This window comes from Mus pahari, chromosome 6, assembly GCF_900095145.1.
Source record: "Mus pahari chromosome 6, PAHARI_EIJ_v1.1, whole genome shotgun sequence".
Lineage (NCBI taxonomy): Eukaryota > Metazoa > Chordata > Mammalia > Rodentia > Muridae > Mus > Mus pahari.
Window position 1 is genome coordinate 92,784,468 of NC_034595.1, and position 27,575 is coordinate 92,812,042.

General features: G+C 52.5%; 1 protein-coding gene across 1 annotated transcript; it reads right to left on the minus strand.

The window, feature by feature from the left end:
* Window positions 1–698: 698 nt before the first annotated feature.
* Efhd2 (EF-hand domain family member D2) lies at window positions 699–18,130 on the minus strand. Its single transcript, XM_021200027.2, has 4 exons — window positions 17,741–18,130; window positions 4,733–4,880; window positions 3,453–3,587; window positions 699–2,246 (listed from the first exon to the last, which is right to left on the minus strand). Exons 1-4 carry the CDS (start codon window positions 18,043–18,045, stop codon window positions 2,115–2,117), a joined length of 720 nt encoding a protein of 239 aa, XP_021055686.1. The 5' UTR covers window positions 18,046–18,130; the 3' UTR covers window positions 699–2,114.
* Window positions 18,131–27,575: the final 9,445 nt, after the last annotated feature.

Sequence of the window (27,575 nt, forward strand, 5' to 3'; positions counted from 1 at the left end):
TCTGGAAAGACCTGGAGATCCCAGTTCAGTCCAGCAGATGGAAGACTGGGATGCCATGGGCCCCACACAGGCAGCTGCTGATCTCAGCATTGCAGCCGCTCCAGCACTCCAAGGGCATCGAGGATGGTGGGTATCTTGTGTGCATGCCGGGGTTGGGGGTGGGGCTCACTGATTCTGTACCTCTGTACCCATAATACCTTGCTACAGTTTCTATTAGACAGGGTCTTGTGGCGTAGTCCAGGCCGACCAGGTTGGAACTCTCCTTTCTCTCACCTCAGCCCCCGGGAGGCCAGGATGACAGGTGTGTACCACATCTGTTCTGACCATCATTGTGACAGTCTCTGTGAAATCTCAAGGCAGGTGGCCTTATGATAAAGGCTCGCGCTGTGCGTTAGCCACCACGGGCAGAATCCTGCTGCCCCAATCGGTCTGTGCGCCCACAGACCTTCAGGCCTCCCTGTTCTTATCATTAAAAGGAATTCAAAAACAGTGCTCCTTCGGCGAGCTCCTTTAAGGATGAAATGAGCTTAATATAGGTAGTGTTTAGATCAGTAGTGTTTTACAGATGCTAAGGGACAGAGCTCTCCAGCAGGAGTGCCCTCCTCCCCAGGCTCCTGATGTGACGGCCCAGATCCAGAAACCTCATCCTTATCCTGTCCGCCTTTGTCACCAGTTAGTCATCAAAAACCACACACACATAAGAATATAGAATTTTATCTCATTTTAGTTAAAAAAAATAATCATACCACCGAATGAAGAAGTAGCTTTTTTTGGAGGGCTGAGAGGGGGAACCAAAAATAAAATGCAAACAGCAAAAAGTAAAGGGAATTTATATTCATCTGTATAAACATATCCACTAAGGCAAACTCAAGCCAGGGCCACGGCAGCTGGGCTGGGCCGGGCTTGGCTCGGCTCCTCCGATTCTCATAGGTTCTAAGACCGAAAAAATAAAACCTTTGCAAGTCCCACAGGGGTCCTGGGGAGTCTGGAGGCATTGTAGTAAAATAAAGAGTTATCAAGTTTCACAAGCAGTGACACGCTGAACATTGCATAACGGTGGCCCTGGTGGCCGTTCACTTAGACTGGGTGACGTCACAGTTTCACAACACAGCAACGGACACGCACATACACACACACACACACACACACATGTGAGCAAGCACATGGAGCTACAGAGGAACGGCACGGGTTTCACTATGGCCTGGGGAGTCCCCATGCGATCTACGGGTGGGCACGACAGGCTGGTGCCATCACGGGTGACAAACCCAAGGAAGGAGAGTGTGAAAGGGGTGCCGGCCCCGAGTCCTACTGCCAGTGCACATAAACACGTCAGGCACTCCTTGGGGAGTCAAGGCAGAGTGCTGAGGTCCACCCTGAAAAGGCCGATCCCTTAGGAACCCCACCCCTCTCTCCACAGCCCCTTGGGACCCTCAGCTTGCTGCGGGGGGTAGGGTCTCAGAGGGTGACATTTCTGTCCCTTCCCACGGAACCCTATCACTCACGTCCCCAAGGCATGCCTGGCAGAGTGTAGCCTGTGAGGTAGATTCGCACAGTGGCCTTCACCCTGCCTGCCTGGGCCCTATTTAAATCAGCTTAAGAGTGCTAGGGCCTGGATCTCCTCACTAATATAGGAGTCCCCGGATCTCCTCACTAAAATAAGAGTCCCTCCACTTCCATCAGTGATGGGGCCCGATCTGAAAGGAAGAATCTTGGGGAGGGTCTCACTCTCCGCTGGACCATGGCGGCGCGGCCTATAGTTAAGGGTAGCTGGGTGGGTGGAGAAAGTAGCTGGTGCCAAAGGCAGGGGCGTGAATGGGCTGAAGTTGGGCTAGAGCAGGCAGCAGGGTGGCCAGAGAACAAGACACGTAGGGATGGCCAGAGAGGATGCTGCTGGCTGGCGTCACAGCCGCATGAACCACGGGAGGGAGCAGGGCCGGGACCCACCACTGAGGAGACTCCTGAATGAGATCCGGTCACATACAGTTTGCGGTTTTTTAGTAGTGGTCCGGGCACAGAGAGCAGGACCTGGGAGCTAGTCTCCCACGGGTCCCCTGTACCCACCCGTGCCCCCAGACCGCACACGGGGCAGGGCCAGGTCTCGGCCTGGGCTCTGGCTACTTGAACGTGGACTGCAGCTCCTTAAAGGCCGCTTTCCGCTGCTTCACCTCCTCGGCCTGCTTCTTCCTTTCCTCTTGTTCAGCTTTGATCTCTTCCTCAAAGCGGCTGGACACGTTGATGGCCTGTACCTGGGGTGGGGGGGCGAGGGTGACAGGTCAGGGGTGTGGTCTCCGCATCAGCCCGAGGAGCTGTTCTCCCAAGGATCCTTTCTGAACACCGCCCCCCGGCCCTTGTGAGCCACAGTCACCTCTCTGCCTCAGTTTCTCCATATAGAATCTGGTACACACTTAGAAACTGACCACAGGGCTTTCTGGGGGCGGGGGAGGGGAGATAGAGCCCAGCTGGTAAAGTGCTTGCCTGGCACCGGTGACATCCTGGTTCTGAGCTACACTTCAGAAAACCAGGTATGGTGCTGAACACTTGTGATCCTAGTTCTGGGGAAGACAGAGGCAGAAGGATCAGAAATTCAAGGCCAGCCTGGGTAATATGAGACCATTTCTCTCTGAGAGAGTAAGAGAGAGACGCGGAGAGAACACACACAGACACACACACACACACACACACACACTCTCACAGAAAGAAGAGGTGAGGGAGAGGGGGAGGGGGAGGGGCAGACACAGAGAGAAAGACAGAGAAAACAGTTATGGGCAGAAGCAGTGTAGGGGTTTGACCTTGACATCCTGTCCTAGGTCAGGCCCACAGGCCCCCCGAGAAACCCTGATATCTTCACCAAAGGTTGGAAGAGAAGGTGTGTGTGGGGGAACAGCCTGGGTCAGCAAAGGTCTCAGCTTCGAATGGAAAGGAGAAATAAGGAAAGATGAGGTCCTGGATGGGCAGGAGTCAGGAGCCACTGAACCAAATGTGTCCCCCCCCCTCTGTCTATACATGTGCTGAAGAGAGGAGGATACAAGCAGATGGTCTGAGGGCCCGTGGCTTCCTCCAGGCTAGGGCTGGCAAGGGCTGGCAAGGGTGGGGCCTCCAGGGAGCCTGATGGCCCTGCACACCTCGAGAAATGTCAGCTCCACCTCTCCTCTCTAGCCTGAGAGGGACGGGGAGGGACTGTGCCAGTCCTGTCTTTTTTTAAAAAATTTATTTATTATATGTAAGTACACTGTAGCTGTCTTCAGACACCCCAGAAGAGGGCCTCTGATCTCATTACAGATGGCTGTGAGCCACCATGTGGTTGCTGGGATGTGAACTCAGGATCTCTGGAAGAGCAGTCAGTGCTCTTAACCGCTGAGCCATCTCTCCAACCTGTGCCAGTCCTGTCTTAGCTGTGTCATCGCACAGCTGGACCGTGTCTTAGCTGGACCTCGCAGTCCCTGGCTCCTTACCTTGGCCTCGAAGAAGTTCTTGGCACCCTTAACGCCCTCTGTGGAGACATCAATCTCGGACAGGCGGGCCAGGACGTGCAAGCCGCTGTCTTCCTGCAACTCCCCTGCTGCCGCCTTGCGGAAGATCAGAAGGAACTGCGGAGGGAGGGCACAGGGGTCAGCAAGGGATAAAAGGGAACAAAGTCCACGGCCACTCCCAAGCCTTGGCTCAGATCCCTCTGCGGAAAGATCGCGTGCTCACCTGCAGGACCGGAAGTCAAGATAGGCTGGGCTCTGGCTCCTACCTTCCTGGTCTGTCCTGCCAGGACCCTGGGTGGCAGAGTTCCCACCTTCAGCCTGCCTCTACTTGCCACCCTCTGTCCCTCAACACAAATCTGCCCTACATCCACAAAGCCTTAGAGGGCCCACGCTCCCATTCCGCAGTCCATAGACGGTTCAGAGGCAGCAAACGGCTTCAGCGTTGGAAGGATTCGGCTGGATGCTCTCTGAGCCCAAGCCATTCTCGGGGACCACTTTGACTTTTTCTCCTGGCCTCTTGTCACCCCCAAACACACAACCCAAGAAGCCCTTGACATCACCTCTCTTCCCCACCTTCTCTGACTCATGCCAGATCTCTAAGCAGGAGGACTGTCTGGAGCACCTCTCTTCCCATATGCACAACTCTATGCTGTCTGGGGCCTAGAACCACGGCTATAAAAAAAAAAAAAAAGACTTATTTATTTATTTTATGTACATGAGTAAGTACACTGTGGCTGTCTTCAGACACACCAGAAGAGGGCACTGGATTCCACTATAGATGGCTGTGAGCCACCATGTGGTTGTTGGGAACTGAACTCAGGACCTCCGGAGGAGCAGTCAGTGCTCTTAACCACTGAGCCATCTCTCCAACCCGAACCATGGCTATTTTGCTCTAAGCCTCATCCCTCCAGCCATTCCCTAAACAGGTTGGTCCACAGCTTCCCACTCAGAGACTGTGAAGCTACATAGCGTCACACCTGGTCCCCTCAGCAGACCCTGTCACCTTCCTTTCCTCTGAGCCAAGCACTGTGTAATCCTGTTCCAGCGCGCTTCCCCTCTCTAATCTCCAGGCCCGCAGAGCACACGGCCTTTCCCACAACTCAGTAGACTGCCTGGGAGTTGATCGTGAGGGCTGACACTCATAATGCTGGCACCCAGGAGGCTCAGGCAGGAGGGCGCCTGCCAAGAATGCCTTGCAAGCCTCACAAGGCCACCCAGTGCTGGGGTGTGGCTGGCTGGGAGTGGCCCGCGGACGGACTCACCTCCCGGAAGCTGAGTTTGCTGTCGAAATCCTCGTCCACCTCCTGGATCATACTCTTGAGGCCCAGGTGCGTCTGGGGGGCCCCCAGCTTCTCCATCATGAGTTTCAGCTCCATCAGGTCGATGAAGCCATCCCTGCCGGCATCATACCTGTGGACACAGAGAGGGGCTTAAGGCTCTCCTGCCGTCCCTTGTGTCTGACTCTGCAGAGCGGCCACAAGCCTGGGGTGCAGGAAGTGGTCACTGTCTTCCCATCAGAGCTGGAGGGGACCTTGCCACGCGGTCCGGCAGCATCCTGTATCTTAAACAAGGCTAATTCTCACATAAACCCAAGGCGTGGGGGAGAAAGCCACAGCCTCCTATGCTGAGCGTGCATGAACAAGCAGATGCTCTTACATCATGCCGGTGAATCCCGCTCTCTCTGGTCCAGGCTCCTCTATGGGCACTCGGGGGCAGGGAGGGTCGTCTCAGTCTTACTTCAGCCCGATCTGAGGCTTCAGTTAGGTGGTAGAGGGTTTGTGGGCTGGGGCTGCCCATGGGGTGTGGGATGTTCACAGAAGTAGCTCTTCTGGGTCTCTCAAACATTGCTAACTGGTGTGCGTGTGTGTGCATGTGTGCATGCGTGCACACGTGTGCGCACACATGATCATTCCCAGAAGATAGTGCAGATGTGGAAGAGGGTCTCAATGTTTAATTTTTTTTTTTTTTTTAGACAGTCTCACTTTGCAGCCCCAGTTATCCTATAATGTAGCCCAGGTTAGCCTTGCACTCACAGCCACCCCCTCTTCCTGTCCCCACGTCAGGGCTATCTGTGGGCATCATTACACTTCCTCTATGTATTTTTTTGTGGTGCATGATCCACTCCAACAGAGCCACATTGCCTCACAGGAGGGAGCCCGCACCCTCCACTCGGGGATCTTAGTTCCCGCCTCAGCTTTATGCCAGGTTCCCAGAGAGAGCGAGTGAAAAAGCACCTACTAGGTGCTCAGACTGTTGAGTGAGTGACAGGGTCTCAGCAGCCTTTTTGGAGCACTGTGTCCGGAGGGACGGATGCAGAGGCAGGGTCACGGTCACAGCAGGGCGGTGGACCTGGGTGTGTTCAGGGAACAGGCTGTTCTGGGAGCCAGCAGGGGGTGGGGGCGGGGTGCTGGGCAGCCCGGCACAGAACCAGTTGATAGCCAGGCCTCTGTTTCGGCCCTTCTCTTCTTTTCTCGGCCACCAACAGCCTGGCAGAGACAGGGATGGGTGAAAACAGGGTCTGAACGTCCCTTTTCTATGTCACCACACTCCTGGTGCTGAGTGGCCAGAGGGTGGTCTCCAACCCATTTTCTAGCTGGTAAGGTGCTGTCCGCACCACCAAGTCTTCTCGTCAGGATGAGACACACCTGCTCTGATTGTCTCCTGGGACGCAAGCCTGGGGAAAGTGTCCTCAGCGTGACATGCTGGCTTTTCTGCCTGAGGACACGCAAAGGCTCAATTACAGATACTGGGTGCCCTTCCTGTTTCTCTCTGGCTTCCCCTTTGGCCCTCTCCAGTTACATACAGCCCCACCTGACTTAGACATCTAACAGCCCCTAGCATTGAAACTGGTCTTTGGACAGGAGCTTTATTACTCTTTAACACGCTTAATAACCAGAGGCTCAGAGAGGCTGATTGACCTATTCAAGGTCACACAGCAGTAAGAAAAAGGAAAGAGCTGGGCTACTATCCCAGGTCTGACAGGCTGATGAACTTATAAATCTAAGCATCTGTGCTCTGCCTCCTTCTGGGCCCCGTGGCCACCTGCAGACCAGTGTCTGCCAGCAGCGCCAAAGCGAGCATTTGTGCGAAGGGTATAAATAGTTGATGTGTGAGTGACTCAGGCCTTGGAAGTAATGAAGCACAGGAGATGGCACTTGAGACCATGTGTTCCCTACAGGGTGGGGACAGGCAGGCTAGTGGGCCCTGAGGACAGAGGGGCTGCTGGGGTGGGGGTAAGTGTGAGAGGATGTGGTGAATGTCAGGCAGGCAGGCGAGGGCTGTCAAGGCCCGGCCACCATCTGCAGCAGGAAGGGCCCCCGAGGTGACTGGGCACACTCCTGCCACGGCAGGGTGTCTATAGGAGGTAGAGGGCAGGGCACCCGCTGCACTCCACTGGCAACAGCGATGCCTGATGAGGGGCTCATCTTTCCTGAGGCAAAGACACAAGGAGGCCTCTTCTGTGTCCCTTGGGACCACAAAGTCCCTTACTTTCTGAACGTGAACCCCAGTGAAGTTCTGAGATGGCATGTTCTCGAGTCAGACTGCCTGGGCTCCCCCTCAACACAAGGCAGAACGTGTGAGCTTTAAGGGGCATCTGGGAACATCTGGACACATTTTTTTGCTTGTCTTAAGTGGGAGTCATGGGTGCTCCCGAACAGACATCAAGGAGGCGTAGCCTACAGTGTCCAGTACAGCCCCAAGGAGAATGGTCTGGTCTTAGTCTCTTTTTTGAGGTTTTGCTAAAATAACCTGACCAAAGCGGGGGGTGGGGGGTGGGGAAAGCAGGTTAGAGAGAAAGGGGTCTTTAGCTCCCAATTCTAGGTTACAGCCATGATGGCTTGGGGAAGTTCAGGCAGGAGCTTGAAGCAACTGGTCACATCATAGCCACCAACAGCAAGCAAATGAACAGAGAGTGTCCTTGCTGTGCTTGCTGTCGCCCGGCTGTCCTAGTTAGCTCTGTGACCTGATACAGTCATCTGAGAAGGGAATCTCAATGGAGGGTTTGCCCAGATCAGACTGGCCTGCAGGTCTACCTGTTGGGGATTACTTTGATGGTTTACTGATGTAGGAGGGCCCAGCCCACTGTGGGCGGCACCATTTCCTGGGCTGTATAGGGAAGTTGGCTGAGTGTGAGCCAGAAACAGCAAATGGCATTCCTCCAACTGCTTCAAGTTTCTATGACTTCCTGTTCTGACTCCTCCCAACGATGTTCTGTGACATCAAAGTCTAAGCCAAATAAATCCTTTTCTCCTCAGATTGCTTTTGGTTCAAGTGCTTTATCATAGTAGAGAAAGGAAACCAGAATAACACTCTTATGTAATTAAAAACCCAATCCCATAGAATGGTACTGCTCACTCTTTGGCTGGGCCTTCCCACATCAATTAGCATAACCCAGCCCCCTACCGACACGCCCACAGGCCAACCTGATACAGGCAATCCCTCACTGGGATTCTAGATTGTGTCAAGTTGACAATGTAACTAAACGTCACTGGAGAGTGGTTGAGAAGCGCAGATGTTGTGGTGCCTCTTGGTAATTGGGAGACTTGCTTAGGTTCATGGATGGATACCAGGCCCACGGCAGAGTCCACACAGTAAGCAACTAGCTCTGCCTGGCGGCTATTGCCACTCTGGTGGGATTTAGTTATCTTACCAAATAATCACAGCCTGCCAGGCACTTTATATGCTCAGCAGTCACAGTGGGTCAGGATTGGGGAGGCTCACTTTAGAGGGTGCTAGCCTGGGACCCCAGCTTGGGAGCCTCAACTCCCTTGTTTTTCTGTGTCCCCAGCTGGACCTACATTCAAGGGCCTATGCTTCTTTTAAAGCCAGAACAACGATCTCAGACTAAATGAGGCACACACCATGACCAAACTTGGATGTCACGTGGGGTTGTGGATTCCCTGGTTTCTGGCAGCTTCACGAGGGGCCAGACCACGCCTCAAACCGCAGCCTAAATCAATGAAAGGTCAATCAATTACCAGGGCTGGGCTCCAACCCAGGCTGACTCCAGTCCCCAGGGGATGATGCAGGGGCTGGCTACAGTTCCAAAAAATATCAATTGCCAAGCCAGGTGACACAGAGCCAAAAGAAGCCTGGTGCAGGGTGAGAGGTGGCCCTGGAGGAGGTGACCATTCCCCAAAGGCCTTACATATGCACATCAGAGACTAGGCCACAGGGCTAACCTCACAGAAAACTGGACCAAATGCTCACCTTGTCCCCAAACCCCAACTCTGCCGCTGCTGGCTGGGTGACCTGCTGGTCCCTGACCCCTTAAGCCCCACTTTCACCATTTCTACCAAGCAGATTAAAGAACCCACTCTGAAAGTGAAGCAAAGATTGTCTCAAGTTGACTCTCAGCACAGGGTCAGACACACCGTAGGTGCTTAATACCTTAAAGCCAGCCATTGTCAAGCCGGGCAGTGGTGGCGCACACCTTTAATCCCAGCACTTGGGAGGCAGAGGCAGACAGATTTCTGAGTTTGAGGCCAGCCTGGTCTACAGAATAAGTTCCAGGACAGCCAGCGCTATACAGAGAAACCCCTTCTTGAATCCCCCGCATCCCCCCCAAAAGCCGGCCATTGTCATGAAGATCATGCACTAGATGCTACACTGAACATTTCACATCCTTACTATGATAATGGCAGTGACGTTGGGTTAATAGAAGCCACCTGGAGCCCCAAAGCATTGCTGCTCAATCATGAGGACCAGGTTTGGTTCTCAGCACCCAGGCCAGCCAGCTCACAAGCACCTAACTCTAGCGCCACAGGATCTGATGCCCTCTTCTGGCCACCCCAGGTACTGCATCAGATAATGCACACACACACACACACACACACACACACACACACACACACACACACACAGAGTCAGGTGTGCTCCTATACACAGAACAATAAATTTTAAAAGAAAAAAATTTAAAAACTAAAAACAGAACAAAAAAATTCCTGCTATGCTGGAGCTGGGTGTGATGAGACATGTCAATAACCTCAGAGAGACTGAGGCAGGAGGATTGCAGTGAGTATGAGGTCGGCTAGGTTTACATATGAGAGTCCAAGTCCAGCTAAGGCTGTCTTACAAACAAACCAAACCTATGCTGGCTTCTCCAAGGGTTCTAAGCCCAATAGTACAGATCTGGGAGGAGGGGCTTATGGTGGAGTGTCCTGGTGGGGTGGGGTGGGGTGTCAGTCTGGATAGATGACCAAGGGGCTCCCCAGCACTCCACTCTTCTGAAACTCACTTATTCCCTTCAAGGCCTGACTTAAAGACCCAGCACCTTAGCGGGTCTGGCTAAACCCAAGGAGACTGGAGCCTTAACCTACATAGCTCCTGGTCTCCCTGCCTGCCTCCCTGTAAGGAGGGAATAGTGGGACTGTCCCCACACCTCTAAGCAGGTGACAGCTGTGGAGGTGATGGTGTTCTCAGGAGGGAGGCCCTCTTATCCTGCTGTCCTTGTTTCTGAGATGGAATTGAGGCTCTGGGAGGCTCAGAGGATCCAGGGAAAGAAAGGCTGCCCCTCAGGGCTTCATCCTCCTAGCCTGGCCCACCATGGAGGAAAATAGAGGCTCAGAGTGGGGAGTGATAAACCCAGGGTCACACAGCAGGCAGGATTCTACTAGCCGAACTCTTTCCATCTCTCCGGCTCCTTCTTGGCTCCCTCTTGCTCGTGGGCCACTGGGCTTGGGCCTGATGCTCCAGGGGCTCTTGAGTGGGGTTCAGGAAAGCCAATGTCCCCAAGCTCTGTCAACAGGATTCCCAGGCTTTGGAGCTCAGCACCTTTCCTCGTGCTCATGCTCGGCATCGGGAGGGAGGCTGCTGCGGGCCTGGCATCCAGCCCACATTCCAGCCTCCCTCCCCATGCCACAGTTCCCAGCAGGGGAGGGCTCAGCAGCTGCTGCCCAGGATGTGACAAAAATCCCTCCCTACAGCTGCCACCCAGGCTGACCCTGTCTTTAGGTCTGAATGCGATCCTACAAAGCTGCTTTCCCCCAGCTCTGTCGGTCCCCTCCCTCTGATAACCCCGAGCCACAAGGGTGGCATTCTCCTGTCCAGACATCCCTTTTCAACAGACAAGGAGACTGAGACGGAAAGAAAGTGCACTGGCCAAGGTCAACAAGGGTGCAGGTGGGGTCCAACTGGGATAAAAACCACACCGTCTGCTGCTGCCTCCAGACGCTGCTGGGGCGGAGAGTAGCAGGGCTGCAAAGGATAACGCAGGGAAGGGGAGCCAGCCCTCTGGTAAGGGCCAGACTCCCAATGTGGTTTTTCCCTGCTCAGTGTCTTGAATACCTCTGAGGACAGAGGGCTCACTGTTCCCTAAGGTAGGCAGTGATCGCTCCCCCAGCCCCATCCCTGCCGGGCTGGCAGAAGCGAAGCCATTAGCACAGCTGTTGCCCCAGCGAAGGGAACGAGTACAGGGAACTGACTACATTGTGTCCCTTCTGGCGCCCAGCCCAGGCCTGTGCCGCCCATTCCAAATAGCCACAGGAGGATAGACCCGCTGAAGGGGTGCGGGGCTCCAGGGACCCCCCAGTTTACGTGCTGCCTTGTTACCACCGACATCTATTTTCTGGATTATTAAGGAATAAATGAGTAGAACATGGTCACCACACAGTAGGTGCTTCAAACTTATTCTCTTATTATCATTGAGCAGCTGTACTTTGGAGCCTCCCCCATCCTGCGTAGGGGAGGTCTCCGTGGCCTTCTGAGCCTGAACCTCTATATCCTAAGAGATGGGAGGGCATTTTTTGAGGGTAGGTAGGCGACTTCTAACTCTGCTAGCTGTTCTGGCCAGCCTGGGCCTGCTCGCCTGTCTCCACGGAAAGGGAAGGTGGGTCCCAGTAATGACAGCTCAGCTGGGCCAGCTTGGCATGGCCCCACCCCTACTGCCTGACTCAGGGGACAAACCAGGCACTGACTGCTTTGGGGCAGAATCTGACCTTGATCACATGTCCTAAGTCAGGGGTTTAGGGTCGGAGGAGCAGTGTGCGGTGCTCACGGGGCCCCGCCCCAGTTTTCCAATGAGAGCCTCCAAGCTGAGAGCTACTTGCGCGAGGGTTGCCAAGACTCAGGGTTGTCTTAGCCTCAAGTCTGACACCACCCACCAGCTGAGCCAAGGTGGCAATGTGGGAGCGACCGTCTTGCCGTTGCTCTATTTCCCGCCCACCCTTAATAAGCACATACACTACTGACTGTGGATAGAATCCGCTGTTGTAACCCAATCTTGACTCCATTCATAGTCCTCCTGAAAGAGCTCCCACAGACAAAGTCACCTGCCTGCAGTCACAGGAAGGGAAATGGAAGCCGACAGACTGGCCTGGCACTGTCTCTTTGTCCCCCCCTTTCTCTCAGTGGTACTGGGGATTGCCCAGGGCCTCATGCATGCTGAGGTCTCACGGAGTTGCCCAATCTGGTCTCGAACCCACTTTGCAGCACAGGCTGGCCTTGAGTTTCTCTCTCTCTCTCTCTGTTTTATTATATGTAAGTACACTGTAGCTGTCTTCAGACACACAAAAGAGTGCATCAGATCCCATTACAGATGGTTGTGAGCCACCATGTGGTTGCTAGGATTTGAACTCAGGACCTCCGGAAGAGTCATCCGTGCTCTTAACCGCTGAGCCCTCTCTCCAGCCCACCTTGAGTTTTCCTAACCTCCTGCCTCAGCTACCTGAGCAGCTGGGATGACAGGCCAGTGCCACCAGGTTTGGGAAGCACTTGTGCCAAGGGGGGACTGGCGGAGATGTTTGTTCTGTCGGCTCTGGGTTACAAGTGACATGAAGACCGTGGTGGATCACAAGAAGGAGGAATCAGGGTAGGGAGACAGGCCCCCAATGCCGTGATTGCTTCTGCTTCTCACTAGCTCTGAACCTTAATTTTCTGAGACTCAGTCTCCCTAGCTGTGACATGGCAGCTGGCCGGTGGGAATCTAGCAGGATGTTTAAAAAGTACTAGGAAGGGAGCCAGCAGGGCTAGGGAGACAGCTCAGTGGTTAAGAGCACTTGATGCTCTTGCAGGTTCAATTCCCATCAACCATATGGAAGCTTCCATTGCCTATCACTCCAGTTTGGGGACTCCAACTCCTTCCAAAGGCGAAACACTCATATAACAACAACAACAACAACAACAACAACAACAACGATGATGATAATTAGTAGTAGGAACAGAAGAAACTTCCTAAGAAGAAGAGAGCCAGGGCCCTGGTACCCAGTGGGTCAATAGTGGTCCCATTCATGAGTTGAATGGCTCAGTGGAGGAAGAACTCCCTGCTCAGCACAGCCAGGCTGGCCCCCAGCTAGCCACACCTGCCTGGCCCTGCAGCCTCCTCTGTTCTTGCAAAGCGGAAGAGGTCCTGCTTTGCAAGAAGGCTGCTGGCAGCCAGAAGGAACTCAGTGACTGCAGGCTGGAGGGGTGTCCTTGCAAAAGGCTGCAAAGTGACTAACTCCTCAGCTGAGCTGCCCTTGCAGAAAGGGCCTCCAACCTGCCTCTGGAAGTCCTGGTGACCCTGGGGCCAGGACTCTTCCAGCCGAAGCCAGGTCTGGGCCTCCTCTGGCCACGGGGAAGGATGGGAAGGAGGGAAAGGGGGTAATGGGGGGATGGGAACACCCCCTCCCCCAGAACCAGAAAGTCCCCAGAGTGGGGAGGAGAGGTGACTCAGATACAGAGAGGAAGTGGGTGGAAAAAGAGAAGAGGCCCATTGTTGGGAATCCTCCCTCCCTGGGGTGTGAGGCACCTCAACCCCCACCAAGCTTGGCTCTGGCTTCTACAAACAAGGATCAGACCTCCACTTCCACGCCAGCGCCAGCAAGAGCCACCTAGATCTAATCCTGCAAGTAGCACTCACGACCTTGGCCAAGTGACTCACCTCCTTGAGTCTTGAGGACTAAACTTGTGCCCTAAGAAATAGAGGTGAGTTCCCCTGGGACTCTCTAGTAAGGACAGGGCCAGGGACACCTTAAATTCGACACCACCCACAGGCTGCTGTGGGAACGAGAGGCTGCAGTCTTTCCTAACAGTAGAAATGCAGTTGCCTTCCATTACTGGTCCTGTGGACCCCACCAAAGACCTTCCAAAAATTCTGTGGGTTCTATGAGGCCTTCAGCTGGATTTGATAGCTGCTGGGTGGCAGGATGTGTTCTAAAACCATCCATGATCTTAACAGACCCCAGGACAAACCTGGGACAGTTCTGTCTTCCCACGTGAAACAGTCAGGTAGGTCCTATGGCCCCAGGAGACTCGGAGGCTCAGGAGCCCAGTACCCTGCGCAGAGACCCAGCTGGGTGGCAGGGGCCTGTGTCCCAGTTTAGTGTCGCTCCGAGGGCCACTGTTAGTTCTCCCCTTTTCTTCTACCACCTGCCTGCCACGTAATTAAGTGATAATGAATTCATCTCTCTATTTTTGTTATTTATCAAAGCAATATGTAGCTGTCAATCAGAGCGTCTGTTGGGCAAGAGGAAAGTAGCAATGGGCTGAATCCCTGTCATTCTGGCCCAAAGCAAAGAGCTGGTGCCAGCTTAACAGCCTGACAGCTCTGTTGGGGGGGTAGTGGAGGCAGCCAGAGGCTCGTTCTGAGCAACCTCAGGACCAGCGCTGACGGCTGCCACCAGGGCCAGGGCATATGCTGAACTTGGGACAGTGGATGACAGCAACTTAGTAAGTACTGATTCTGGACCAAGTACTAGGTTACACACTTGACAGCACCATCAGGTGAGGAAAGAGACCCAGAAAGGGCCAAGGAATGCATTCTGAGTCCCCATGCAGCTAGGTCCACAGCCCTGTAGGGCTGCAGACTCAACCAGGAAGGGAAGAGAGAGGAGGCCCGGTGGCCCCAGGAGGAAAAGCCAGAAGGAAGGGGAACCTTGGCTGCCTGAGGGGTCATGAGATGAAGTGGGTGGGGAGGAGGCTGGGCAGAGGGGTAGGGCCAGTGCCGGGCCAGACAGGACAAGCAAGTAGGGCACCTTCCTCATTCCACAGTTCATCCACAATTACACGGCTGCCTGCCTTCCAGGCAGGTGTCAGCTTACAGAACCTTCCAGAGTTCGCCCCGGGCTGTTATCAGCTCAGCAATGGCAGCCATCCCTGAAATTTTGTGGATCTGTCCCATGCCTTTTTGTCTTGGAAACTTCTAGAAAACAACTCTGGATGAGTGGGCAGAGAAAGGAGGGATATATAGACTAAGGCTATAGGGGAGAGGGGTGTGGCGTGAGAGGGTGGGGTACGGGCTCTAAGATGCAGGGCCTCTATGCCTGACAGCAGGCGGAACTCAGTACGTGTCATCCATCCCTAGACCCCACTTGGAGGAAAACCCATGATCCAGAGCAGGTCACTTCTCCTTTTTGGGTCTTAGTTTTCCTGTCTGTAAAATGGGGCTGGAGCCAGCAGGCAGTGTGGTAGGTGGCAGAGCCTGCTGTTTCCTTCGGTTCTCCCTCGATCACTGTCCTCAGACAGTATCTGCTCATCCACGCTGAATGGATGGACCAGAAGACGGCGCGGCAGTTCTAGAGAGCATCAGTGCTCAAGACCTCTTAGAAAGAAGGCCAGAACATGAGTGTCTTTGAGGATCATCACATACAGCCTGCTCCTCTTGCCCTGGGGCAGACTGAGGTCCAGGGCGGACAAGCGGATGAGGTGGGAAGCCGGTCCTCCTAGCTGTGACTGCCAAGGAAAAGCCAGCTCCACTTTCCAGGGCCACTGGCTCCACTCCTCCCTGCACTCTGCTCTCAACAGAGCCCTGGCTGAGATCCTGGGACCTGCTGGGCCCCAGGAGGCAGCAGCCACTTGCACAGTGGAAGCAGATCTGTATTCTGTGCTCCGAGAAGCCTTCTGGGGCTGTTCCCAGCCGGGACTCGGCTGGGCTGGGCTCATCGGGCACAGTGAGGCCTTGTTCCCTGAATACAAACAACATCAGCAGCTTTGTGCCCCAGCCAGGGACCCTGGCGAGTGGCACTTCCTTCTCTTGAGGTCCAGCTTTCTGGCCCCTTCCTGCCCTGTCACCCCTCCTAGCACCCCAGCGCGAAGCACTAGTGCCAAGAGGTAGCTCTGAGGAGGCCAGCACCCTCTCGTCTCCACTAAAGCACCTCTCAACTAAACTGCTTCCCCCCAAAACAGCCTGTGCAAACTGAGTACAGCACAGCTTCCAGATCATTCTCCCCACGGGCTCCCCGCAAATCAAAGTGGTCTCTCCTGAGTTTTCTCTTTAGGGGTATCCGGGTTCCCTAAAACAGCGCCATGGTATGGGGGATAAGAATATTGTCGAAAGATAAGAGAAGGAGGAAATGTAAAATGGGCTGATGGTGGATGCAAGGGGGGGGGAGGTCAGTCTCACACACACAGAGAACGCACCCACACACACACAAACACACAAAGGAGTGTTGGGATGTGTTTCGAAGGAAGGGCATGGCTTTTGAAGCTACCGGTCTGAGTTTGAATCCTGATCCTATCATTTGGTAGCTGTAAAGTCCTGGGTCACGGGACTGCTGGGAGGCATGTATGAGCTCCAGCCCTATCTACGCAGAGATCTAAGACACATAAGCACTCTCTGGAATCCACAGGGTGGATCAACCTGGAAGTCACGGTTGCCCTAAGGTTCAAAAGCAAGGAGTGTGGATTCCTGCTGTCCTGGCCTGGTCAGTCGGTGAAGACTGAAGCCAGAGGGTATCCTCTTGCCCTGGAACCTCCGTGTAGAAGTTTAGGGGTGCTTTATAGTGGCAGCAGGAAGCTTCTAGTTACCCCCGGCTGGGAACTAACATCTTCTTTCCCTACGAGGACTGGCTGCGGGTGTGGAAGGAAGTGGGACATGGGAAAACCCTCTCTGGACCCTGGATGGAGGGAACGCCCCCTTCCCAGGCTTCCTGATCGGTGCCTGGGCACTGTCAGCGGGGTGTGGCTGGGGCTTTCAACCCTTTACCTGCCTGCTGTCTTCTGCTTTGGGATTCTTTGCGTACCCCACCCCAAGCTCAGCTTCAGTGGTTGGGTCTCCTCTGGGATCCACTCCAGCCTGGTGCCTGGAGGACCATTTCCTTTCCAGGAATATAGGTGTCTTACTAGGAAGAAGGGAGGCTGGTCCATTGGAGGGGCACCGGCATCTTCTCTACCCCCATGGGTATTCTTCCCCATCTCCATATTGCTTGATTTTGTGGGCTGTGGAATGGCTGAGCCCACAGGTCTAGGGGACATGCTAATCTGGTAAGGGTACAGCTTAGAATCCTAGGAAGTAGAAGGTAGAGAGGCTGGAGACCCTAGGCAGAGCACATAGAGAGAGTATGGGCCCCAGGGATTGTATGGGAAGGGAGGGAGGACTGTCACTGGGGAAGAGGGCTACCTTCTGATAAAGGGCAGGGGAGTCACTACTGTACAACCACGGAGTGAAGGGGTTCGAGGTGGCGGGGGTGGGGGGGGAGGTGGACTCACAGTGTATGGAGAGAGGCTAAGTTCCAGGGGACTCTGTCCTGATAATAAGGGAGTTACATGTTTGTAGACGGGGTGGAGTGGGGGGGGGGACAGGGATAGAGGAGCCCTTCCTTAGCAAGACTGCACAGTGTTAAGGAAATGGGACCTGGTCAACAGGGTGGGCAGGAATGGAAAGGGCTGAAGAGTTTTCACCCATAGTAAGTAAACATAGAATAGCTGAGGGGTGAGTGTGTGTGTGTGTGTGTGTGTGTGTGTGTGTGTGTGTGTGGTGTTGGGGGGGGGTTGTCGACCCAACCTACAACGAGAGAGACCAGAGCTAAGTAGAAGAAATTAAAGGACCCAGAAAAAGGCATAAGTCTGGCATGGGTGCGGGAATGTCCCCTTAAGAGGCAGTAGGGGTGCCTTATCGCGGTGGGGGTAGGGAGTCCAGTAGTTGGGACTGGAGCGGAAGGGAAGCCTCCGGCCCTTTCTCCCTTTCTCGGTGTGTTTGGGTGTAGGGTGGTAGGTGCAGTAACATTAACAGTGGGAAGGAGGTCGTTACCGTGTGGTGGTAGTGGTGGAGGTGGTGACTCGCTGGGGACCTGCGATTATCTGGAAGGAACCTCAGTGAGCCCCCAATCCGCGTGGGGGTATTCCGAGGGCAGTATCACCAGGAGGAGGGGTCACATGCTAGGGCCAGGAAAGGGAGCTCCCCAGATCCACTTGCGTGCTGGGGTGGTGGGTCTGGAAGCCTCGTGGCTCCTTAGAAAGGTAGAGTTCCCCACCCTGGTGAGTCGGGGTTCTGGGGGAACCTAGTTGAGGATACTGGAGGTTCGGGCCCGAGGCCGGGTCTAGGGTGGTGGGGAACCGGGTGCAGGGGCACTTACTGCTTGAACATCTTCTCCATGTCTTTGATCTGCTTCCTGGAGAACTCCTTGAACTCGGTGTAGGGGTTGAAGACACGGCGGCTGGGCGACTGCGGCTCGCCGATGCCCTGGTTGAGGTCCGCGCGCCGCAGCAGCTTGGCGCTCAGCTCGTCGTCCGCGCTGCCCAACGCCTGGGCAGTCTCGTCGGGAGCCTCGGCCGCCGCCGCCGCCGCCCCGTTGAGCCCCGGTTGCTCGGTCGCCTCGCTGCCTTCGCCCTCCATCTGCAGCCTCCTGCTCAGCTTGCTGGCCAACTCGTCCGTGGCCATGGTGGCCCGCGCACCGCTGCCTCGGCCGGGCCCCTGCTCTGCGCCGCGCTCCCGGCCGCGCTCTTCCTCTTCCTGACACTCCCCGTCGCCAGGCGCCGCCCTGAAGGTGGGACTTAGGGGACCGCCCGCCCCCAGGCTGGCTCCCGCCGTCTCCTGCCGCGTGCCCCTCTATCCCTCTCTATCCCCGGAGGGGGGGGGGTCAAGTGCATTCCGCTTCCCAGATCCTCATCATCGTTCCCCTCCCGCCCCCCAGTGAAAAACCATCAACATCTCTCCGATGACCGCTGGGGGACGCTGAGTCCCAGGAGCCCTCTGGAAGGAACCTGGGAAGGGGGTGTCCCAATCCTGCGGGAGGGAAGAGGGTCTGCTCGCAGGAGATGGCTGTGTGTTCAGGGACTGGAGAGGGGCGCGGCTCCCAACCCATTCTCTGAAAGGGGTTTGTGTCTCTGACACCCTGTCGGTTGCCATGGAGACCACTGGTGGTGAACCGCTGGGTGTTCTTGATAAGGTGGCAGGAGTCTGAAGAAGGTGGCCCCTAGCACCGGAGTCCAGTTGAGATTGTCTCCAGGGCTATTGTGGCTGGCGTCATTCAAAAGTGGGGTAGCTGCTATGAGGGAGGTGGCACCCTATAAGTCCTCAAAGGTCCCCAAAGAACTGGGAAAGGGGAAGGGGTTCATCCTGCTGCATGATGATTCAGCACAATAGCTGCCTGATCTGGCAGGTGCCTGGGACTCTCCACCTCAGAGGGATTTCAGAGAGATCTCGATGTTGCCTCTTTGATGGGGATCCCGGAGGGGTGACCTCCTCCCCAAAGGCTCAGGAATGGGGGGGGGGTGGAAAGGAAGAGTGCAGAGAGGATTTGTCTCTGTCATCTAGTCTGTCATTTCAAGAACAGCAAAGCTGGTCTGAAGAGAAGTCTCGGTTATTAAGAGTAGTTATTGCTCTTGTGGAGGACTGACATCCTAGCATCCATGTAGGGTGGGGGTAGAGAGGGGTAAGTCATGAAAGGCCTGTAACTCCAGCATCAGGGATCCAGGACCCTCTTCTGGCCTGCTTATGCATCTGCACTCATGAGCATATCCCCTTCCCCCACATACACATAATTAGAACTAAAGTAAATCTTGGAGCAGGACATGATGGTGGATGTAGCCTTTAGTCCTAACACTCAGGAGGCAGAGGCTGGCCAGTCTCACAGTTCAGTCAGCCTAGTCGACATCAGAAGTTCCAGGACAGCCAGGGCTGTGTAGTGAGACTCTCTCCTTGATAGATATAGATAGATAACAAATTCTTTGTTTGTTTGTTTGTTTGTTTTTCAAAACAGGGTTTCTCTGTGTAGCCCTGGCTGTCCTGGAACTCACTCTGGAGACCAGACTGTCCTTGAATTCAGAAATCTGCCTGCTTCTGCCTCCCAAGTGCTGGGATTAAAGGCATGTACCACCACTGTCCAGTGGTAACAAACTCTTAGAACTACAAAGCTATGGTGCTCTGGCATCAACTGCAAGGTCACTAGCCATAATGCTGATTTCCAGGCCCCACCTAGACTGACAGACCTGTCCTTTGTCACTGGGGTCCAAAAAGCTGCTTTTCACAAACACCTGGGGGAAGCCTTACTCATTGGAGTCAAGAGTCTCCGGCACAGATGCAGTGTGCATCACTAAGATATTAGAGCGATGCTGGGGGCGCAGATACTGCCCATTCTCAGAGGCAGGGTGCAGAGAAGATCTGGAGAGCACAAGCTAAAAGGTGACACTGTGAACACAGAGGGGACCAGAGAGGCTGCTGGCTGCCACAGGATGACGCTCAGAGAAAGACTTCTGGTCAGTAACTGTTGATGTGTTCAAAAACATTGTTGAAGGAAAAGGTTCTTGAAAGAGTAAAATGGATGCAGAAGAAATCCGTAGTTACACCTTCCTCCGCCGTTCAGGGGCATGGTTTCACAGAGATCCCAGGTCCCCTAAGTGAGACAGTGACTCCTGTGTGTTTCAGAAGCTCTTATCAGCTGCCTCAGCCAGTGGTCGTTGCGTGTGTAGAGCTGGTGTTAGCACCGAACCCTGCTATGAAATGTCCCCGTAGCAAATCATGTTGGGTATAATATGCTTTCTTAATTTATACACACTAAAGGAAGTTTTTGAAAAAATCTGTAATATTTGGACAAACTACATTGTGTTGCTTTAATATTCTAAATTAAACTTTTAATAAAGATTACCAGAATAAAAAAAAAGAAAGAAAAAGAAAAATGTAACATTTTGATTCATTCTTTGTAAGGTTGCTAAGTCTGATGAAGATGCTAACTAAGTTTATAGATTTTTGATTTCTTAAAGACTAACGGAGTTACAAGTAGTTAGTGTTGGGTAGTTCAATCTAGCTGCTTGTAAAAGGAACACAGTTTACTTATTTAATAGAGACCAAGGACAGGGGAGGGGCACACAGAGATTTCAACATTTAAATTACATCTGCACATGCCTAGGTTTGTCTAGACTGTTTTCGTAAAGTGCGTAGGTGACTTTCAAAACTCTGGTGAGCCTCAGAGTCATAAACGTATGACTTTATTTTAGATAGGTTTCGGTAGTCCAGGCTAGCCTCATCCTCCTTGTGTAGCTGAGGATGACGTGTTTACTTCAGACAGATGTCGGTAGCTCAGGCTAGCCTCTCCTTCCTTGTGTAGCCGAAGATGACCTATTTCTGATCTTTTAGCTTTCTAAATGCTGGGAGAACAAGATCTGTGCCCTTAGATGCTGTTTATACGATGCTAGAGATTGAACTCAGGGCTTTGAGCCTGCTAGCCCAATGCTTTACCATCTGATCCATATCAACAGACTCATTTCTTGTTTTGTTTTTGAGAGAGTCTCCCTTTTCAGTCCAAGGATTTGAACTTGCCATGTGGTCCAGGTAGACCTCAAACTGGAGATTCTCCTGCTTCAGCTTCTCCGGGGCTGCGGTCGCAGGTATCTGCTGCACTCCAGATGAAGTTGTGGCATCTAACAGTGCTGTGGGACTCAGAAGTGCCTTCACTATGGGCAGGTTTGCAGCTATTTGACTTCTCCGTGATGAGAGCAACTGATGGGTCTGCTGTCTTGAGAAGGAATTCATATGAGATGAATCTGGGGTTCGAGTCTGAATGCTTTAAAGGGAGCTTGTGTGTTAAGCTCTGGTTAACATTCTACTTAGCTTGCATGGGTAAAATCCTGGGGCATGAGACTGGACACCTTATACAAGGTAACGGGATTTCTCCCATTTCTCCCGTATCTGTGACGTCACGGGGAAGGGATCATCACTGGAGCCTTGCTACTTCAGCTCAGGACACGCTTCTAGGTGGGCAACGCCCCAATTCATTAAAAATCGTATATTATTATTATTATTATTATTATTATTATTATTATTATTATTTCTTGGGGCATGTGTTAGTGATGGTCCGAGGACAGTTCCTAGTGGTTGGTCCTCTCCTTTCCTGGTACCTAGGGATGGCACTTACTTAGCTAAGCACTTTTACCTGCTAAACTCTCTCAACGGGTTTTGGGGGTTTTGGTTTTTGTTTTGTTTTGTTACTCACTCTGTAACCCAGGTTGATCAGGATCTCACTAGATAGCTCAGGCTAGCCTATCACTGTCAGTAATCCTCCAGTTTCAGCCCCCTGAGTATTGAGATTAAGGCATGGAGCATTATATTCCGGTTGGAAGACTCTGTGAACAACTCTTGGGTTACCTATCTGTGTTAGTGTGTGTGAGTGTGTGTGTGGGGGTGGGGTGGGGTGGTGTATGCACATATATATGAAGGCCAGAGGTCGCTGGCTGTCATTTCTCAGGCACTGTTCACCTTGTGTTTTGAGACAGATTTTCTCACTAGCCTGGAAGTTGTGGAGTCGACTCTATAAATGTGATGGGAGTTGGACTCGGGTCCTTACACTTGCATGGCAAACACATTACCGGCTGACCTATCTCCCAGCACTAGGTGAACTTCCTCCTATTTCTGAGGCTCTGTGACAGGCGCGGCAGGTGCTTACTAAGCCCCGCCGGTCTCAGAGGCAGTAGGCTGTGGTCCTGCTGGAGGGCTGGTTGCTTAAACCAGCACCAGAGATGCAAGTTGGAGACTATGTTTCATTTGATTTTTTTTTCCCCCTTCCTTCTTGGGAGTCATTGGATTTCAGGGAAACTTTGTTTCTCTTTTAGATACTAAAGCAATGGCTAGGGTCGGAAAAACAAAGGCGATTGATGGGCTCTGACTGGAGACAGACTGGAGATAGAACTTCCAGGAAATACCAGTTGGCTCTTCATTAGGAGAGTGGCTTTATAATGACCACGAGTTCTGTGTAGTGAGCACGAAATCTGGCAGCAGGGAAGATCTATTCTGGTGGCATATTCTAGCATTTGGTCATGAGGAAAGAATGATCTTCAGGAAAAAAAAAATCACCCCTTCAGCAAAGGATTTCTACGGAGGCTGAGGCGAGTGAGAGCCAACTCTGACGCTCTTGGTGAGGGAGCTAAGCAGACTTAGTCATCATTGATATGTCTCTTTTCTGCCTCCCACATTTACTTGTATAACTGTCTCCTAGGGAGGGGTAAAGTCTTATTAAGAAAACAACAGCAGTTTGAAAAAGAGAAGGGATGGACTGGGAGATGGCTCAGTGGGTACAAACAGTTCCAATGCAAGCGTGAGGACCTGAGTTCGAATCCCAAGCATGCATGTATATATATATATATATATATATATATATATATATATATATATATATATATATCAAGGTGTGGTGGCACATGCCTTTAATCTCAGCCCTTGAGGGGCAGAGATAGGCGGATTTCTGAGTTCAAGGCCAGCCTAGTCTACATAGTGATTTCTAGGACATCCAGGGCTACACAGAGAAACCCTGTCTCAGAAATAGCCTATAGTCCTAGCACTGCAGCTGGTGGAGGCAAGAGAATTACTCAGGTTTGCTTCCAGCCTAGCTCTAAGATCAGTGAGGATCATTTCTCATGGAAATAGGGCATGAGAGCATGATAGAGTGAGCCAATTAATGTCTTCCACACGAGTGTATAAGTGCACCCCTTACACACATGCACACACATGCACACATGTGCCTGAGTACACGGAAAAGACAGAAGGAAGAAACAGAGCATGACCACTGGGGGCACATTCCAGAGTCTGACAGAACTGGGTGGTCTCATCAAGCCCCGAGCTTCTGGGGGATCAAGAAAGGGAATAGTGAGGCCTTCAGAGATAACCCTGGGTCAGAGCATGCAGCCTAGAGCATTCGCCTAGCAGTCAGGAATGCCAGGGTACTAATTAATCATCATAAAGGCCTACAGTCATCAGGAAGCCCCAGATGGACTGAGATGATGCTTAGCCATCAAGGTCCAGGGATACCGTAAACACTCACTCGAGGCGATGGGTTGATGGCAGGGGAAGGGATCATGATCTCTCTCTTCAATCTCTTACAGCATCTGGAGGCCATTCAGTGGGCACAGTGAAGGTAGGTAGTCAGCTAGGAACTCCGAGGCCCCGCTTCCTGGAGCAGGAGGAAAGGGAGGTAACATGCAGAGGGAGATTATGAGTTGACCCGAGGTAGGATTTCATATTATTTGCATATGGGCTGGGGGTGTAGCTCGGTGATAGAAAGCTTGCCTAGCATGTGTGGGTCCCTGTGTTTGATCCTCAATATTCTAAGATTTAGTTGCATAGGCCTAAATGGGTTGTGGTTGTTTTTAATTGCATATCTGTGTGCATGTGCATGCACATATGTGTTTGTGTGTATGTATGTATGTATGTATGTGTGTGTGTGTATGTATGTATGTATGTGTATATGTATGTGTGTGTATGTATGCATGTATGTGTGTGTATGTATGTATGTATGTGTATGTATGTATGTATGTGTGTGTGTGTATGTATGTATGTATGTGGTGTGTGTGTTGGTGGTTGTGCTGGGTTGGATTTTTGTCAACTTGACATAAACATATCTGAAAGGAAGTAACCTCAACTGAGGAATTGCCTCTGTGAACCGAATCCCTGGAAAGAAGCTGTGTCTGCAGAGACTGATTGGTCGATTAATTTTGCAGTTCTATAAAGAGACTGGAATGTTGCAGTTGCAAAGGCTAGGTAGTTGTGTCACCTTGGGCTAGTTCTAACCCTCAGGAACAGCCATTCCATATGCCCACCCCCACCCCCACCCCACCCCACTAATGTCCTGTGATTGATAAATGAAAACCTTTGGGAATCTAGTAACTGAGCAGACTACAGCTTCCACCAGTCCAAGAGCTAAGCACATCATCAGACAGCACCTGGAGCCTGTGGCAAACCCTCCCCCAATCTCACGGTACCCGCCTCTCTGATGTACCCCTCGATGGATTTTAAACTTGCCTTTATTTGTGACTTTCTTTGTTCTGTAAAGCTGCAAAAACTTCATGATACTGCCTCCACGCTGGAACATAGAATTTGGGGGTATCCTAGATCTGGCCTCGGGAGACAGAGGCAAGTAGATCTCTGTGTTTGAGGCCAGCCTGGTCAACAAAGTGAGTTTCGAGTTTTGAGTTTCGAGTTTCAGGCCAGCCAGGATTACACAGAGAAGAACCAAATAAAGAACCAAATAAATGAAGAACCAAAATAAATACATAAATAAATAAAAATTTAAAAATAAACCAAAAAAAAAAAAAAATTGATGTGGGATGTGGGAGAGTCCAGCCCATTGCCTCAGATCCTGCCTCTGGGTTCCTGCCTTTAGTTTCTTCCCTATTGATGGATGGTAATCAGGGCAAGGAAGTCAAATAAGCCCCAGCAGTAGAAAGTGTATCAGAACAGTGGTGGCGGAGGGTGTGCCACAGTGCTACGTGGGACGCCAGAGGACAACTGTAGGAGTCAGTTCTCAACCTCTGCCAAGTCCAGCCTGGGGACAGAACTGAAGTTAAGGCTCTGACAGCAAATCCCTTTGCCAGCTGAACCACGTCACCAGCCTCCAAATGCTGTTTTAAGTCGTAGGCAAGTTAGTGTCTCAGAGTCCAGCAGCCATTTCCTCTAAATTGAACGTCCCTTTCGGGAAGGAGGAGAGAGGAGGGAGGGGGAGGAGGGACCCAGAAAGTAAACAAACCTGGAAACAGGAGATTATACAGGGCTCCTCCCCAGGGCTTGGAGACCTTAAACAACTACGGAGGAATGGGGATTCCGACCGCCTGCACATCTGCCTCCAGGCTGCCTTGCCCTCTAGGAGTGTGTCTTTCCTGAGTCCTCACCTGTGTAGGGGTGAGTCCTCCACCTCACTCTGGTAACTCCCGTAGACTCATACGTTCCAGGATGGACTTAGCATAATGGCTTCTTCAGACCGTCATCTGTTCCTGTCTGGGTGAATAGATGTTTGTTCATGCAACAGTTAGTCATTTCAAATCCTTTGAGATGATGTGTGTATGTCTGTAGGGAAAAGACACCTTAAGCCCAGCCCCTCTGGCACTGGAGTGCCCTTCTGGACTCCTTCCAAAGATGGTCCTAACATGGGCATAAGACTGGGACTTTCATTCTGGCAGCGGCTACTCTGGGAAAACAGAGTCCTGCTGCTTGCGGCTAATCAGGACAGATTTGTGAAGTGTGCCGGACACTGGGTGTGGCCCGGGATTCTTTCCTGTTCTTGGAGACTGATGTGGGGCAAGAGTAACTGCGTTGGACTGTGCGATCCACTGGACCCCACAGACTCAACTAGGAAGGTTATAGCTCTTCCAGCTAACCCCTTACTCATCATGAATGGCTGGTAAAGCAGTTGATACCCTGCCCCCAACCAGACTTCCCTGGTTGCCTTCGTACCCGTCTCCCTAAGCCCCAGCATCGTGGCTAGTCTAGCTTACAGTGAAGGCGGGGGATATATTTGTTCATGGTCTGTGATACCCTGAGGAGGCTGAGGACACATTGGATATTTTCTCAATGTCCCCTCCAGAGCATCCGGTGGCCCACTTTTAGATCTGAAGGTCACTGCCAAGAAACAGAAGCCGCCGAAGTGACACCTCTGAACCCACATGACTTGACACAAAGCTCACAGGAATGCAGAACCCAAGCTTCTCAAGTGTCTGTCCCCTGTTGTCTCTGAGGGAGTGACACTGGCATCAGAGAGGGGCTCGGGCGGTGGGACACGCTGGCCCTTGGGTTATCGCTGTAACCCAGAGGTTATTTAAGTAGCCCTCTGCTCAGCAGACAGACAGAGTAGTAATAGCTGGGAGGTGCTGGAAGGCACTGCATGTGGCCATAGCAGGGGCACCCAAGAATGTAGGACACCGTAGAGTTAACACACAGTGGACCAAAGTAGACCTAGGTGAAGTCAGGTGAAAGGGTGTAAGCTGGAGCCTGGGACAAGCTATACACCTGAGGCTAACAGAGGAAGCAGGTGACTCAGGTAGATACCAGGAAGCCCAGGAGCTGGGAGGCTGAAGGCTGCACGGCATGCCTTCAGGCTCCGCGGGGGGAGCTGCTCTTCCAGGCAGTACAGAAGATGGCTAGGGCCCCTGCTTGACATCACACTGGGATGAGGTTGGAGGAACATCGCCTATGGTGCAGTCCCTGTAGAGTTCCATGGTTTCTCTATGCACCCCAGGCCCGTCTTGAACCCTCTATAGAGCCTAGGTCAACCTTGAACTTTTGATGAGTTCTTCGCCTCAGCCTCCCCTATCCTGGGATTACGACCTCGTGCTGCCACCCAACCCGGGTCTCCTGGAGCTCTTGAGGGGACTATGCTCAAAAACTCTGTCAAACATTTGGTGCCACCACCCATGGATGACATTCAAAATGCTCTCCATGGGGCTGGCTAGCCGGATCGGGTGGGAAAGGGCTTGACACATGAGCAGAAGGACCCAAGCTCAATATTCTTAGGACTCACATGAAAAAGCCAAGCACGGAAGTTCATGCCTGTCGTCCTAGGGCCATGGAGATGGAGACAGGAGGATGCCTGGACTTCACTGGCCAGTGAATTGATGACTTTGGGTTAAAGGACAGACCCTGTCAAAAAGTTAGGATTGAGGCATACACACAACACTGACCGACCCTCTGGTCTTCACCCATCTCGTGGTGAAGACAGTAACCATGCAGCTACCTGGTAGCTACGCAGCAGGCCATGTCCAGAAGCACGTTCATTAGTCTTGAGGACAGTTTCACACAAGGACTGGTAATTCTGCCCATTTTTATAAAGTTTTATTGAAACACATCCACGGCCATCCATTTACCTACTTGCCCCAAAGACAGACTTAAACAGAGTTCACAGAGGCTAGTAGGCTCAATCCTCACCAATCAGTGCACAGACAGCAGGGGCCTGAACTTAAGTAAAATGGCAGACAGAGGAAGTCTAGACTCCAACACTCGCTGTGCCATGTTGGTCAAGTTACTTACCAAGGACTCTTCATTTCTCAGGCAAAGCAGGAGCTGCGCACAGAGGAAGTGAGAGCATGCCTACAGTGTCCAGCAAATGTCTGATGGTTCACAAGGACACTATAAAAAGTAGTTACTACCGGGCGTGGTGGCGCATGCCTTTAATCCCAGCACTTGGGAGGCAGAGGCAGGCAGATTTCTGAGTT